The sequence below is a fragment of the Echinops telfairi genome, unplaced genomic scaffold (genome assembly GCF_000313985.2).
Source record: "Echinops telfairi isolate 266 unplaced genomic scaffold, ASM31398v2 ScPeMD7_9;HRSCAF=40, whole genome shotgun sequence".
Lineage (NCBI taxonomy): Eukaryota > Metazoa > Chordata > Mammalia > Afrosoricida > Tenrecidae > Echinops > Echinops telfairi.
The window spans coordinates 37721510-37735637 of NW_022103906.1; the positions used below are offsets into that span (position 1 = coordinate 37721510).

General features: G+C 42.4%; 1 protein-coding gene across 1 annotated transcript in view; it reads right to left on the reverse strand.

Annotated features, from left to right (window-relative positions):
• The window catches only part of UNC5D (unc-5 netrin receptor D), a 345871-nt gene that overhangs the window by 115902 nt on the left and 215841 nt on the right, over positions 1-14128 (reverse strand). Inside the window, exon 8 of the mRNA XM_004696203.4 lies at positions 3751-3783. Coding sequence (XP_004696260.2) covers positions 3751-3783 — 33 coding nt within the window. The remainder of the gene's footprint in view (positions 1-3750; positions 3784-14128) is intronic.

Genomic DNA, 14128 nt, shown 5'->3' on the forward strand with positions numbered 1-14128 from the left:
AGTTTTGACAAATCGAGATGAAGATTAGTAGGGAATGCTTAAGTGATGTCCTGTAGGTAGCGAGCTACAAAACTATTCCTTGGCTTAATGCTTAGCACTCATCTCTGTTAAGAACAAAACAACTGTGTGAGGAGATGAAGAGATAATATTTGGTGCGGAGTTATTTTCCAGGGAGAATTTATATCTTTTTCATCCCGAAGGTGAATTTGCTGAACTAGCCACTCACCAGGAGCTCCAGGCTTGCAGAAAGCGGAATCCCCCAGGCCTTGTGGAGTCTCATTGTCTGAGCACAACCACTTTTCAGTCTGACTGGGGGTGTGTGTGCATGTTTGCCATTCAGAACCTACTATATTTTACTGCACCTCCTGACATTGTTACACAACATTTATTGAAAGCACATTTGATGGTAATGAAGTTTCTATTAACTATGATTAAATCTCATAAAGCACCTGAAGATAATTTAAGATGTGCAGAAGCAGAAAATGAAACATTCGGTTTAGTACATTAGGAAACATAATTGATTAAATTATCTCATTTACAATAAGTGCTTTCATGAGCTATGCAGTGCACATATTTCCCCCAGTTTGTCATTATGATTTGCCAACAGATATCTTAAGGCTTCACTTTTCTTACACCTCCCCACAACTCAAGGCTTCCTCCAGGAGGCCTGCTCGCCAGGCACTGAGTGATGTCTTCCCTCCATAGGCCTTGCTGAGGAGCGTGCACACAGCTATATATAGGAACAGGTTGTTTCTCAATTATCTTCATAATTGACTTTGATTTTGCATCAGTGATGATTCATGTCGTCTTAAACTAAACCCCCTCTTCCACTGAGCAGCCACAGCCTGAATTTGTATCACGCACGCCTAGCCACGCAGCTTACAGAACCCCGATTGGATTCCTCTGGGAGCCTTTTGCAATCACATTGATTCTGTTAAGGTTTTATTTTTAGGAAATCACAAATTAAAATGGTTTAAGCGATTCTGTTGCAGTATCCAGCAATTAAGCATGGTGCTCAGGAGCGAGAATCCTAAGCAAAAACGAATTCAGAAGGTCCTTGGAGACTAGAATTAGCTACTGTGGGGTTTATGGCTGGAAGTACAGATGTAACCAAATTAGACTGGCACAGAGCTCACAAACTAAGTGTGAAATTAATTTTAAAAACACATCCATACATTTCTGAGGCACTCAAACTGGTCACCTTACTCACAAGCATGGTCTCACTGGTGCTGCCCATCCGAACCAGGGATGGCAGGTACTCCACTCACTGGAGCACTTGTGCAGAGGGCGGGCCATAACCGCAGGCCTCGTTTAGTGACCAGTCCTATGCTGGCGCCCACTCTGCGCATGTGAAAGTATACGCCTCTTCTCTCCTCCACCCACACAGGGCGCTCATTCCTTCTATCCTTGTGAGTTCAAAATGAAACATGCATAATAGAAAATGACTGTTACTTAAGTACTAGTGATCCCTCTATGGGGAACAGATAGCATGGAAAAGAAGTTAAGAAACTGTTTTACTAAGTCTTCAGGTTCCACAAGTAAAGGCATCCTTATAGAGATCATCTGCCTGAAGCAGCTTCGTGAAGGGTGAACAGTGGGGTTTGAAAAAACCCTTCTTCTGACATGTCTTTGGGTCCCTGTCTTGAGGTATTCCTTGGTTGTCTATCCTCAAACAGTCTTAACTACTTGCAAAGGAGTTTGTTAATCAGCGCTGTTAACTCTCCTGAAGGATATGAAGTTTATTTCCCACAGAAAGTTAAAGATCAAAAGTCTTTCCTTTTAAAACTATTAGTCCAGTGGTCAAATGGACCATATGACCATTAGTCTCCATAGCCCTGAGACCAGAGGAATTAGATGGTTGCTGGCTATCACTACCAAGTGCTCTGAAAGGGATCCCATGATGAGATGGTCCCAGAGAGAGTGAAAGAAGAATGTGGGCCAGAGCCCAGAATCACCCAGCTGACCCCAGGTCAGCTAGAGCCTGGGGGAGCCCCTGAGACTATGATACGTAGTCACCCCACTGGTCTGGAAATGAACTCACTCACTTGGCTCAGTTTTTAGCCAAACAGTAGACAGGTCTGTCAGGGGAGCAATGCTGCAGGCGAGGCATGGGTGGGCACTTTAGAATAATCCACCACTTGAGGTCAAAACAGCAGTATTTATAGGACAGATTTCAGAAAAGGTAAGAAAGAAGGAAAATGGGAACAAGAAACAGTGGGAGAAAGTGGGATTAATGATGTTTGATTGTGGGGATTACAATCAATGAGATGAAACAAACGTCTATGACTTGTTGGCTAGAAACATGATGTGCTCTGTGAAGCATCCCCCAATTTACAGTGAAATCTTTAAAGAAAGAAAGTGTGTAATATCTTTGGGGATAAAATTTAAAAAGTCATTCCTTTTACACTACAGAGGACAGGGTGATCTTCCACAAATTTGACAGCCCAAACCAGTCAGGCCTCACCTGATCTTACTCCTGCTAAAAGGATCATGATGCTGGTGCTCGGAAAGCCTTGTGCTTTCCTTTCTGTGTGTTTTCTGAGTGCAGGATTGAGCTTACTGGATTGTAGGTGCTCAGAGGCTCCAACTTTCCCAGAAATCCTAATTCATTTATTCTGAGGTGGGTCATATTTCATCATATGACCCTACCCTGAGATTCTAATATAGGCAGTCTATGAACACCCTTTTAAGAAACACTTTTTTCAGACATAGTTCCTGACCTGAGCTGCATATTGGAATCCCTTGAGGAAGTAAAGGAAATACACACACACACACACACACACACACACACACACACACACACCTCCAAGTGAGATTCCTATGTTTTAAACCAGTAAGCAGTTGCTATTGAGTCCATCTGAACTCCTGGCAGCCTTATGGATCTCAGAGTGGAATTGTGCTCAAAGGGCTTCCCAAGGCTGAGTTTTCCACTAACTCATCTGGTCTTTCTTCCTAGGCGCCTCTGGGTAGACTTGAAGCTTCAAACTTTTGATTAGCAGCTGAGGGTGTTAACAGTTTGTACTAACCTGGGGTCTTCCTAATTCTAACCCTGTTTCCCACCCTAAATTCTGATGTAGTATGTCAGAGGTCAAGCCTAGGAGTGAAAGCTGTCTCCAGGTAATTCTAAAAGGCAGCCAGGGTTGAGAAACAAAGAAATAACTGCCAAGCTGACAAGCATCCTGGCAGTGTTCAATCCCCCAAATCAGCGAGGTATATGAAGTAGAGATAATGCGAAGCTTCTCCAGGAAGCCAGCCAATGCATGGCCAGCTGCTCGGGGCAGCACCAAGACCCCAAGTCTCAGTTTACAGTATTTCTCCGTGGGTTGTTGGTTCCTAATCTGCCCAGTTGCCGTTGATCCGATGAGAGCTAAGAGTCCCAATTTGCATTCTGATGCCGCTTCCCCTCCTCCCAGACAGGCTTGCAGTTAGTCTTTGGCCAAAGAATGCACTGGCAGATCGTTATTAATTATAATGTCATTAATCTCAGAAATAAGTATATTAGGTGACATTGGTACAGGTAGAAAGAAAGAATCCTGAGGAGAGATTTACTTGTGCTCTCAGGGAGGGAGGAGGGAGGTGCTATCCCTGTATTTCAAACGCACTCAGATGTGACTCTAAACTCACTGAGGAGGCCCCAAGGCCCCGGGTCTTCCACACGAACTTCAGTTCTGTCTGACGGCTATAACCCAGAGCAACAACAAGGAGCACAAGGGAGAACGGATCGTACCCACACAAGCAAAGACGACTTACTTTGGGGTTTTATTTCATGAAGAGGTTTTTTATCTAAAAGAAAGAAAGAGAGAAAGAAAGTTGCATTTAATAAATTGACACGGAGTAGACTTATTTCCACATCACTCTATGTCTAGCTCTGTCCATGGTACATTTTCTCTAGTTCTCCAGATGATAGGACTTTTGGTATTGATAGCTGTCTTTTTGCTACAGTTTTCACATAATGTTTATCATTCAAAATATTTTTCCAAGAGGATCCTTCCTTCTTTGGTTTTTCTTTCCGTGTGCCCATTGCTGGCAGGGTTGGGGCACTGGTAGGAGCATGCTAGAGTTTTTGTTGATTCATATTTTCATTACCTGTTAAAATCGGTATTCTCTCTCTCGGGGGAAGAGGTGTCATTTGCTAATGACCATTTATAACAGCACAGGTCAGAGGAGGTGCATAAAGGGAAAAGGCATTCCCTTTGTACTTATGTGGAGCTACAGGCGTCTGAGCACAGAGGAGACTTTTACCAGCTCTCTCGACCACCCGCCCTCCTTCGCTGGGTCTCTTCAACTACCAGCTCTAAACCATGTGATGCTGCAAATCATTTTGAGCCTTGGCACTTTGCTTCATTTGGGTTTTATACCATAGACTTTCCAATCCCTAGTCTCTGATCCTGGCTCTCAGTCCAACAAAACTGCATTGCAATGCATCAAACAGGGAAACCCACACCTCTGACAGCCTGTCAAGATTTCAAACATTATATCGTGTTTGGTGCCCCTCACTATTATGAGAATCAGATCCCAGGTGCTAGAAATGGTTAACACATTTGACTGATAATAAAAAGCTTGGAGATTCAAGTTCACCTGGAGGCCCTACGGAGGAAAGGCTTGGCGATTTACTTCTGAAAAATGAGCCATCAAACTCCCTAGAGATCAAGGTTCTAGTCTGACACACCTGCAGCCACAGAAAGTCGGGACTAACTCAATGGCAACAAGGATACGAAGAAGGAAGCCATGACCAATCATTCACAGAATATACAATTGATGGGGACTTTGAAAGGTCACCTGGCACAGTCCCCTTCCTCCATTTGCCTGAAGGCAAGTCAAGTGGGGTGAGGGTCTGTCAGACTTGATTATGTTTTTTGTTTGTTTGTTTGTATGGAATCCAAGCTGCCATATTTGAGAATTTCCTAAATAGTACCTGACAGACTGCATGAGAACCCCTTTTGGGCAGGCAGTTATAACTATATTGAGAGTCCTCCATGGAATTTCCCTTGCCCTGACCCACTCTTACACGTCCTGCTCATTTTAAAGTGAGCAAAAGCCCTTGCAATATCCAAATGCAATGAGTTTTAAGTACAGCTCTTGAATATTTTGCAACTTGATTTGTTATGGAAGTAGCTCTTACCAAAATCACATGTTCATTTTACTCTTCGTTTTCTTTTGTTTTACAGTAAGGGGAATTACCTAGTAAAAGGAACTTTTGGATAAGCTATCCTTGATGGTGTAATGGGTTATGGGTTAGCCTGTCCTGGCCTGCACAAGGTCAGCAGTTCAAATCCACCTAGCAATCTGTGGGAGAAAGCTTTCTACTATAAAGATTTATAGTCAGAAACCCACACGGGCAGCTCCACTCTGTCTAACAGGGTTGCTACGTGTTGGAATTGATTCGATAGCGGTGAGTGTTTGGTTGGATTCTTTAAAACAGTGGTTCTCCACCTTCCTAATGCTGCCACCCTTTCATATAGTACCTCATGTTGTTGTGACCCCCCAACCACAAAATTATTTTCATTGCTGTTTCATAACTATAATTTTGCTAATGTTATGAATCGGGCGACCCCTGTAAAAGGGTCATTTGATCCCCAATGGGGTTGCAACCCACAGGTTGAGAACTTCTGTTTTAAAATGAAGCATCTTCAAAGTACTGCACAACTTGTTCAAGTTGATATAATAACATTCAGATTTTTACACAGTCCAGGTTCTTAAAGCAGAGAAGATGTGCACTCTCCTGACTGCATAGATTTTACATCATGTTTTCCTGAGATCAGGTGGTACCTCCTGAAGTCCAGATGTTAATGCACTCAAGAATTAGAATAAGATGACTTGGGTGGTTTTAACCTAACTTCAGCTTTTGCTTATTGCATGGTATCTGAAAGCATTTGGCATGGGCATAGCGATGCTGGCAGGCCAGGGCTAAGATGTGTGAAAGTGATGCATTACTAGAACTACACCAGCAGACATGCTGAACATCTGTTAAGGACGCTGACTGAGCTTCACAGTATTTTCTTATTTCTAAACCACAGGAGTGAACATTATGCTAGGTAACAAAATGAAACTCCATTAAAAACAGGTGAAATAAATAATTCCTCACCAGAAAAATAAATCTAATATAGTGAGGCTAAAAACAAAACCAAAAAAAAAGAAAGGTGGTGAAGTTCTATTGGCTATAACCTCAAAAGGAGAAGTAGTGAATGGCTGGGCTGATGAGTCCCAGGATAAGTGCTCAGGCAGAGAGCTCAGGCCATCAGGACAAGCCCAGAGAGTGGTACGCAGTTTCCTCTCACCTAGCTGTGGTGTCCCTGATGGTGGCTGGGTCGTCCTGTGGAATTATTAGGGCCCCTCAGGCTAGAACTAGATTTAAATCTTGAATTGTCCACGTAGTATTCATGTGACCTCAGTGGTCTCAGCAGTAACACTGGCATAACAAAGGCCTTGCAGACTAGTCCACAGAATTAAGCATTTTCTATCAACTCAACATAAAGATTGGGTAGTTCAAACCCACGATCTGCTGCTCAGGAGAGATATGAGGCTGTCAGCTTCTGTAAAGATTTAAAGCCCCAGAAACCTTGGAAATTCTATGAAATAGTTCTACTCTGTAGAGTCACTATGGGTCAGCATTCCGTCCATAGCAGGAGTTTTGGTTTTTCAGGGACTATTAAGGAAACTTGCTCTTAATCTTAGAATAGCAAAGGCAAATAGAAGAAATAAGGAAGTAAGGGAGTCGATCAGAAAGTTCCAAAGAGCAGCGATGGAAGGCACTGTGTTATAATACAATGTGCAATGGCATAGACTGAGAAAACCACAAAGGAAAGACACAGTCAGCATATCTTAAATGGAAAACCATCAAAGAAAAAAGAAGTCAAGCCTCCAGTTGCAATATTGAAAGATATGGATAAGTTCTCAGGAGAGAGCAGTCCCTCACAAAGGACACAGTGCTGGGTAAAGTAGAAGGGCAGTGGAAAAGAGGAAGAACCTGGACACAATGGATTGACACCGTGGCTGCAATAATGCGTTCGACCTAACGATAGGGAGGATGGCCAGGACTGAGCATGGTTTCATTCGGCGGTACGCGGGCTTGCTCTGAGTTGGAACCGACTCAGTGGTGCCTAACAACAGCAAGTCAGGGTTAAGCTTGGTCAATGTATACTTGTCAGCACATGCCTGGCATCACTCACCGGTAACTAGTAAAATAATGATTTCATCATGCATCCATCTGTTGTCACCAGCCCTCCTTCAGAACAACAATGGAGCTATTTGTGCTCCAAGTCACGCTTCCAAGCCAGAAATTCCAGAGATTTTTCAGGGATATTTGAAGCTTACAGAATTTGTCCGTACGTTTAACTCTGCCCCCTGTGTGACCAAGAGCAAGTTGAGATTCATTTCCTGGCAGATGAAATGAAAATGAGGGACCAGAAGACACCTGGGGCCCCTTCAGGTTTGCCCTCTGTAAATCTGTTTAAGGATGTCTAAAAATGCTCTCCAGAAATCCATTTGAAATTCTTTCCAAACTTCCAGGGATACTGCCTGGCCAGGCCATACATTGTGATTGGAGTGTGGTCTTTGTTGCTGGTGCTGGCCAGTTGGTTCTGCCAGAGGAGGAGCCACGGCTGGGGGCTGCCCCATGCTCCTGACGGTGTGGCGCCATCGGTGCAGCCGTTGCATCATGCCATCTTGTTGAAGGTCTTCCTCTTCTTTGCTGATCTCTTACCAAATACGACGCCCTTCTCCAAAGACCCATCCCTCCAGATAATGTGACCAAAGAACCTGCCTTGCCATCTTGGTTTCTAAGGAGCATTCTGGTTTTATTTCTTGCAACACAGATTTGATCACCCTGCTGGCAGTCCACAGTATATTTAATATTCCTCACTAACACCAAATTCACAATTTGTTTTGCTAAGAGCCTTCATAACTGATTTATCATCTGATGGAAAGGGCAGTGGTTCTCTGATGCCCAGGGCACCGTTAGCACTCTGACATAAGCATTGAAACTGGGTACGCTTATGTTTTGTGAAATGCCACTGTCTTTCTGTAAGCTGTTACCATAGATATTTTCCTGCTCCAACGCTGTGCGTTTTACCATCACGAGTAGGCGGGAGGGCTACCTTCTGACCTCATTATCTTTTTCAGGAGCACCCCTCCCCTTTTCATGTTCTTTGCATAATTATTTTCTTATAAGGGTTGGGGCCATGCATCCACTTGGCCTTGATCAGCCAAATCCTCGCCACTTTAATTTTACCTCTTTTCAAAGGCCATATTCAAATGACCCTTTAGTAAATTAATCCATTAGGGTTGTGATTTTCAGTGTTGCCTGCACATTAGAATCCCCTGGGGAGCTTCTGAAAAATACCCATGCCTGGGCCCCTTGCCAAGAGATCCTGATTAATTGGGGTCCCTGTGTGGTATTTATTTATTTATTTATTTGCTGATTTGTTTACATTACTGAGGGTACTGCTGCTTGCTGAAAACCTCCCTGGTTCTGTGTGGTCAACTTCACTTAGTTTCTGCCTCCCTGCGAGGCATGGGGAATGAATGTATGGCATGCCGACAGTCACAGTCCCAGAGCCGATCAGCTGAGAGGGGTGGCTCAGACCCTGGGAGACAGGAGTGTTGCAATTCTGAGCCAGTGTCACTTTTGAGAAATCATGACACCTTTCCCAGAGAGAAACCTTCAGGGTAAACAGAAATTGTAAATAGGGAATTACAATCCATTCTTATAATCATTTCATGTCATCGAGAAATTAAAATGTAAAAATATTTTATGTATTTCTATTTTTAAATACTGCTGTATATTATCAAATGTTCTTTGAAAATCATTCTGACTTATTGTATCTAAAACAAAAAATACCAATAAGCACACACATATACAAAGATAATATGTCCACCACTACGAAACAACTACTGCTAATGTTAAGTGATAAAGAACGAGGCTGTTAACTTAAAGACCAGAAGTTCAAATCCTCCAGCAACTCTGAGGCAAAACAATGAGGCTTCCTGCTCCCAGAAAGACTTACAGCCTCAGAAACCCTAAGGAGTGGCTCTACTCTCTTCTCCAGGGTCACTCTGCATTGAACTAGACCCCATGGCGGTGGGAATGCAAAGTTACACAGGCAATCCTAGACTGTTTTCTTTATATGAAATAGATAATAGGCGCCACTGTGGTGGTTCTGACTAATAGCAACCTCATGTACAGCTCTTGTGCCCATTATGGCAGCCACTGTGTCAATCCATCTCGTCCAGGGCCTCCCTCTTTTTACTGCCCCTCCACTTTACCAAGCAAGATGATCTTCTCTTCTGACAACATGTGCAACATAAGGAGCATTGTACAAATTTGTTTACTCATTGGCAGTCCATACTATTTTCAATATTACTATTCATCAGGTTCATAATTCAAATTCATTGGTTCTTCTTTTTCAATGTCCAATTTTCACAAGCATATGAGACAATTGAAAATTCCATGGATTGGGTCAGGCACACCTTAATCCTCAAAATAAGCCCCTTGCTTTTCAATACTTTAAAGACATCATGTGCAGCAGATTTGAGCCCTGGTGGCATAGTGGGCTGCTAACCAAAAAGTCAGCAGTTCAAACCCATCAGTTGCTTTGCCAGGGAAAGATGAGGCTTTCTGTGCCAGTAAAGAGTCCACCTGGGCATCCCACATAGGTCAGTAGAGTCAGAATTGACCCCATGGATGAGAGCTTATTCTTTTGTTTTTGTTTGGGGGGCAGTAGATTTACCCAGTGCAATGCTTCATTTGATCTCTTGACCACTGCCATTGTGAGCAATGATTGTGGATCCGAGCAAGACAAAATCCTGGACAACTTTAAACTTTTCTCCTGTTATCATGATATTACCTATTGTCCAGCTTGGAGGATTTTGGTACTCTTTACACTGAGTTGTAATCTATACTAGAAGCTGAAATTCTTGATCTTCATCAACTACTGTTTCAAGTCCTCCTCACTTTCAGCTAGCAAGGATATGCCATCTGCATATTGTAGGTTGTTAATAAGCCTTCCTTCAGTGCCATGCTATTCCTCATACCATCCACCTTCTCTGAGTGTTTGCTCAGCATACAGATTGAAGAAGTTTGGGGAGAGGATACAACCCTGATACACACTTTTCTTGGTTTTAAATACAAAAGATCCATGTCCAGATCTTGATCCATGGACAAGTTCTGCATAAGCATAATGAAATGTTCTGGAATTCCCATTCTTTTTGAGGGTACCCATAATTTGCATAGCCAATGAAACACAAACAAACATCTTTCAACTCTGCTGTAACCTCTTCACTTTGGGTGACCTTGCTGGCATTTGAAATATCAGTGACATAGCTTCCAGCCCCTGAGCAACACATAAGCCACCACAGTATGACAAATGACAGCCAAGTGGTGGTAATATGTAAGATTGCATATGCATAAATATATGTTTTATAAGCACATATCTATATGATTATATACACATACATATGTTTATACAGAACCCTGGTGGTACAGTGGTTCTGCACTCAGTTGTTATTTAGGAGAAAGAAGGGCAGTCTGTTTCCATAAAGATAGATTATAATCTCGGAAAACCTATAGAACAGTTGTTATTTATCTAAATAAGGTAGGTATGAGTGAGAATCAACTCAATGGAAATTGGTTTTGCTTATACATCTGTATTAGCATGAAACAACATGAAATCACCAATAATTGATCATTTTTACCTGCAAAACATGGAATTGTCTCTTATTTATGGTTCTGTAATCTGCTTTTGTCATTTAATACTGCCATCCACCTATCACTTAGTGTTTGTCTCTCAGTATGTGGATTCATTCTCTTTTAATTTCCTGGTAAATGGTTTGAAGACCCTTGGAGATAGACATCTGGCTAGAAGATAGCAGAGCGAAGGGGACTAGATAACCAGGCATGCAATGATAATACCTTTTTATTTCCTGGGTGATTTGTTTCTTTTTATCTTGATTTAAATTCTGGCTTTCTTTGTTATATGCATGACTTGCCAACCATTTCTATGGCATCCATTGTTCTCAGGAGCTTTTTATAGCTGCACCCATACCCACTCACCTACCTACATCCAGTCTTACAGTTCTGCACCAAGGAACAAAGGTGGCTGGCTAGCTGCATGCAGTGCGGACCCTGGGATCTAGGAGAGCAGGCCTGAGGAGACACAGCCACATGTGGACAGATGGGCTCAGTCTGTGAGCCAGAGTGGAGCCGGATGGGCTGGCAGATGGGGGCGCTACAAAGTTTTTGCCTTTGATTATTTGAAATCTGCTCCCATCAGTTTTGAATACTTCATAGATATGTCTGGTATCATAGCCTTCAACACTTTTTTTCATTGTTTGAGGTAAACTCCATTAAATATATGCTGAATACCTATCAGAAGAGCAGCTCAGACAGCACCTCTCTTTCCACACAGCTATATAAAAAGGCCATCAAACTAATACTTGGCATTTGTTTATTTCACCAAGTCAGTCATTTCTCACATTTTTATCTCCAAAGACCACTTTTTGTTACCTCCTTCTCCACAGATCATACATATCCTTTGAAATCCTCTTCGATTCAAATTAGATAGCAGCTGGTTTTTGTTTTTGAAATTTGCCCTTCACATTCTTTGTGATCTCAAGTTACTTAGAGTTGATCTGGATGCCTGTGAAATGGTCAATCATTTTTCCTGTCTATTCTCTCGCCTCGGCTGACCAAATAATTCTCTAGTATCAACATGAAGGAAGGTATTATGATTCCGCATTGCCTAAAAGTCATATGCAACGTGTACCATTCATCTTGATGGTGTTATTGCCTGCCAACCGCGAGGTTGACTGATCAAACCCACCAGCCACTCCACAGGGGAGAGTTGTGGCTTTCTGCTCCCATGAAGATTGACAGCTCTGGATACAGTACACATAGGGTTGCCAGGAGTCAGAATGGATATGGGTTATATATTGGATTTCCTTGCTACATCTGACTTAGTCCTCACTTCACCTCAACACTAATGTAAAGCTCTTGCCAGGATCCTTGGCCCATGCCATTGCTTCTCCTTGAGATGCCCCTTTCCTCTACATCACCTGCAATTTCCTCCCTTTGAAGTACAAATCATTTCCTGCTTCCCTCATGAATTCTTCAGCCATAATTCACTTTGCAGTGATCTCTTGGTTCTCTGGACAATTTATCTTCTATACCAGCACTCACATACAATATACAATCCCCACTCCCAACCCCACCCCATGCCACCCCACAATGAATTACTTTAAGAGCATTAATTTAGTTTACTTTACACCTTTGTAATCACTGTTAGCCATGGGTCTCTAATAGGTAAATCATATTTAAATTGCTGCTTGATGAATAACTGGCCTAAGCAGTGCATATTACATAGATTAAGCATATGAAAAGGAGTGATGGGCAGAAGAGGGGGGTGAAATGAAAAGTTGCTTGCATGATTATTTGCTGACTGATAGATATTGAAGTTATTGGTTCTCTATATACTTCATTTATACAAGCTTTTCCTCTCTCCCATTACTCCAAATCATGAAGAGCTGGGAAGAAGCCTTCTGACTGCCATCCAGGACCGCAGGCAACCCCCAGACCTGGCAGATCTGCCTTACATTAGCACTGGAGAACAATTGGGTAAACCCAAGGCCTGTTTTGCATTGGCAACCTCACTGTGCTGGACTATGTCAGGCAGACACTGATGACAAGTGGGGATTCTCCTCTCCTCTTGGTGTTACAACTGAAAGCACAGTCAGGCAGTAGGACACACTCAAGCACCCCCATCAGAGCTTGTGTTCATCCTAAACCTCTGCCAACGATCAGAAACTCAGATACACCCCAAGAGCATAAAGATAGCCCAGTTTTCACTGGTTGTATTTTTAAACTTCCTGATCGAATTTTTCTTTCCCATTGACTTTTAAAGAATTCATTCATCACTTCTGATGACAACGACCTCCCATAACAGCCCTGTAGTCAAAGAATGTGGTCAGTGCGCAGCCAGGAAACTGTCCCCGCACGTTTCTTTTCCTTCCAATGTGGATACAGTTTATAAGAATATCTTCTGCATGTCTGAAACTTAGCTAAATGATGCCCACTTGGCCAAGTAACATTTCCATATTTGACTTTCGAGTGAAATCTTTTCAATTTCTGGGTTTCATATCCACCCTATCTTGATGTTTCACCCATTCTGACTAGCTGTTGTATTCACGTGCTGTTGTGATAGAGAGGGGGAGGGGGAAGATACTCTTGAGCCATTGCAAGCACTTATAAAGACTTGATGCTCAGAAATGGGCTTCTGGTGATAACATGCAATGTTTATAACTCTGCTCCAAGGGAGTTGCCTATCAAAATATTTTTCTGTCTTATGAATTCTTTTACTTTGATTCTTTCATTCTATCCTTCTCTAGAAATAGAGATTAAAAGTTGAACAAAAATGTTCATCATTCATAATTCACACTCACGGTTAAAATAATTAAATCCTGAGTTAATAGTACAATGATCACATCCTTTAAGGCAGAAGAGATGTTCAATTGGTCTCCGATCTGAAGGGACAGGGATGCCCTCCTGTACGTGTAAACATCAACCCTACTGGAGGGCCTTCATGGCTCGCTGGGTTGAGCATGGCCCTGTTAGTTGCAGGAATAGGGAATGGAGGGTGGGAATGGGTATTAGGGAGTGGATGGCGGGAATGAGATTTTTAAAGGTGATTTTAGGACTATGTACCAGCTGCTAAGGAAATACTTTGATATCTTAATAAACAGTTCACACATATTATCAGTTCTATCTTAGGGGTGGGATGAGGTGGTTGGTGGGAAGTGCTTAAAGAGGAATTGTGAATTTAGAGCTCCATACTTCTCTATTTTTAAAATGCATCATCTGTCTTCATGCTAGGCATACATTTACCCCCCCCCCCATTCTAAACCAAGCTGAGTGCACATAGCCTATGCCATGTTCCTGTTACCTAGAACAGTAACTTTAATGTCAAGGGTACTCAATGAAATATGAGAGTTCAACAAAAGAATGCAGCCAAGCATTATACATCAATGTCCTCAGTTGTGTGTGAATTCCAAGGACACTGTGGATTCTTGATGAACTGATTGGAATTGGAGGGAAAAACAACCTCACTTACTCAGTGTCATTGAGTTAATGCTGACT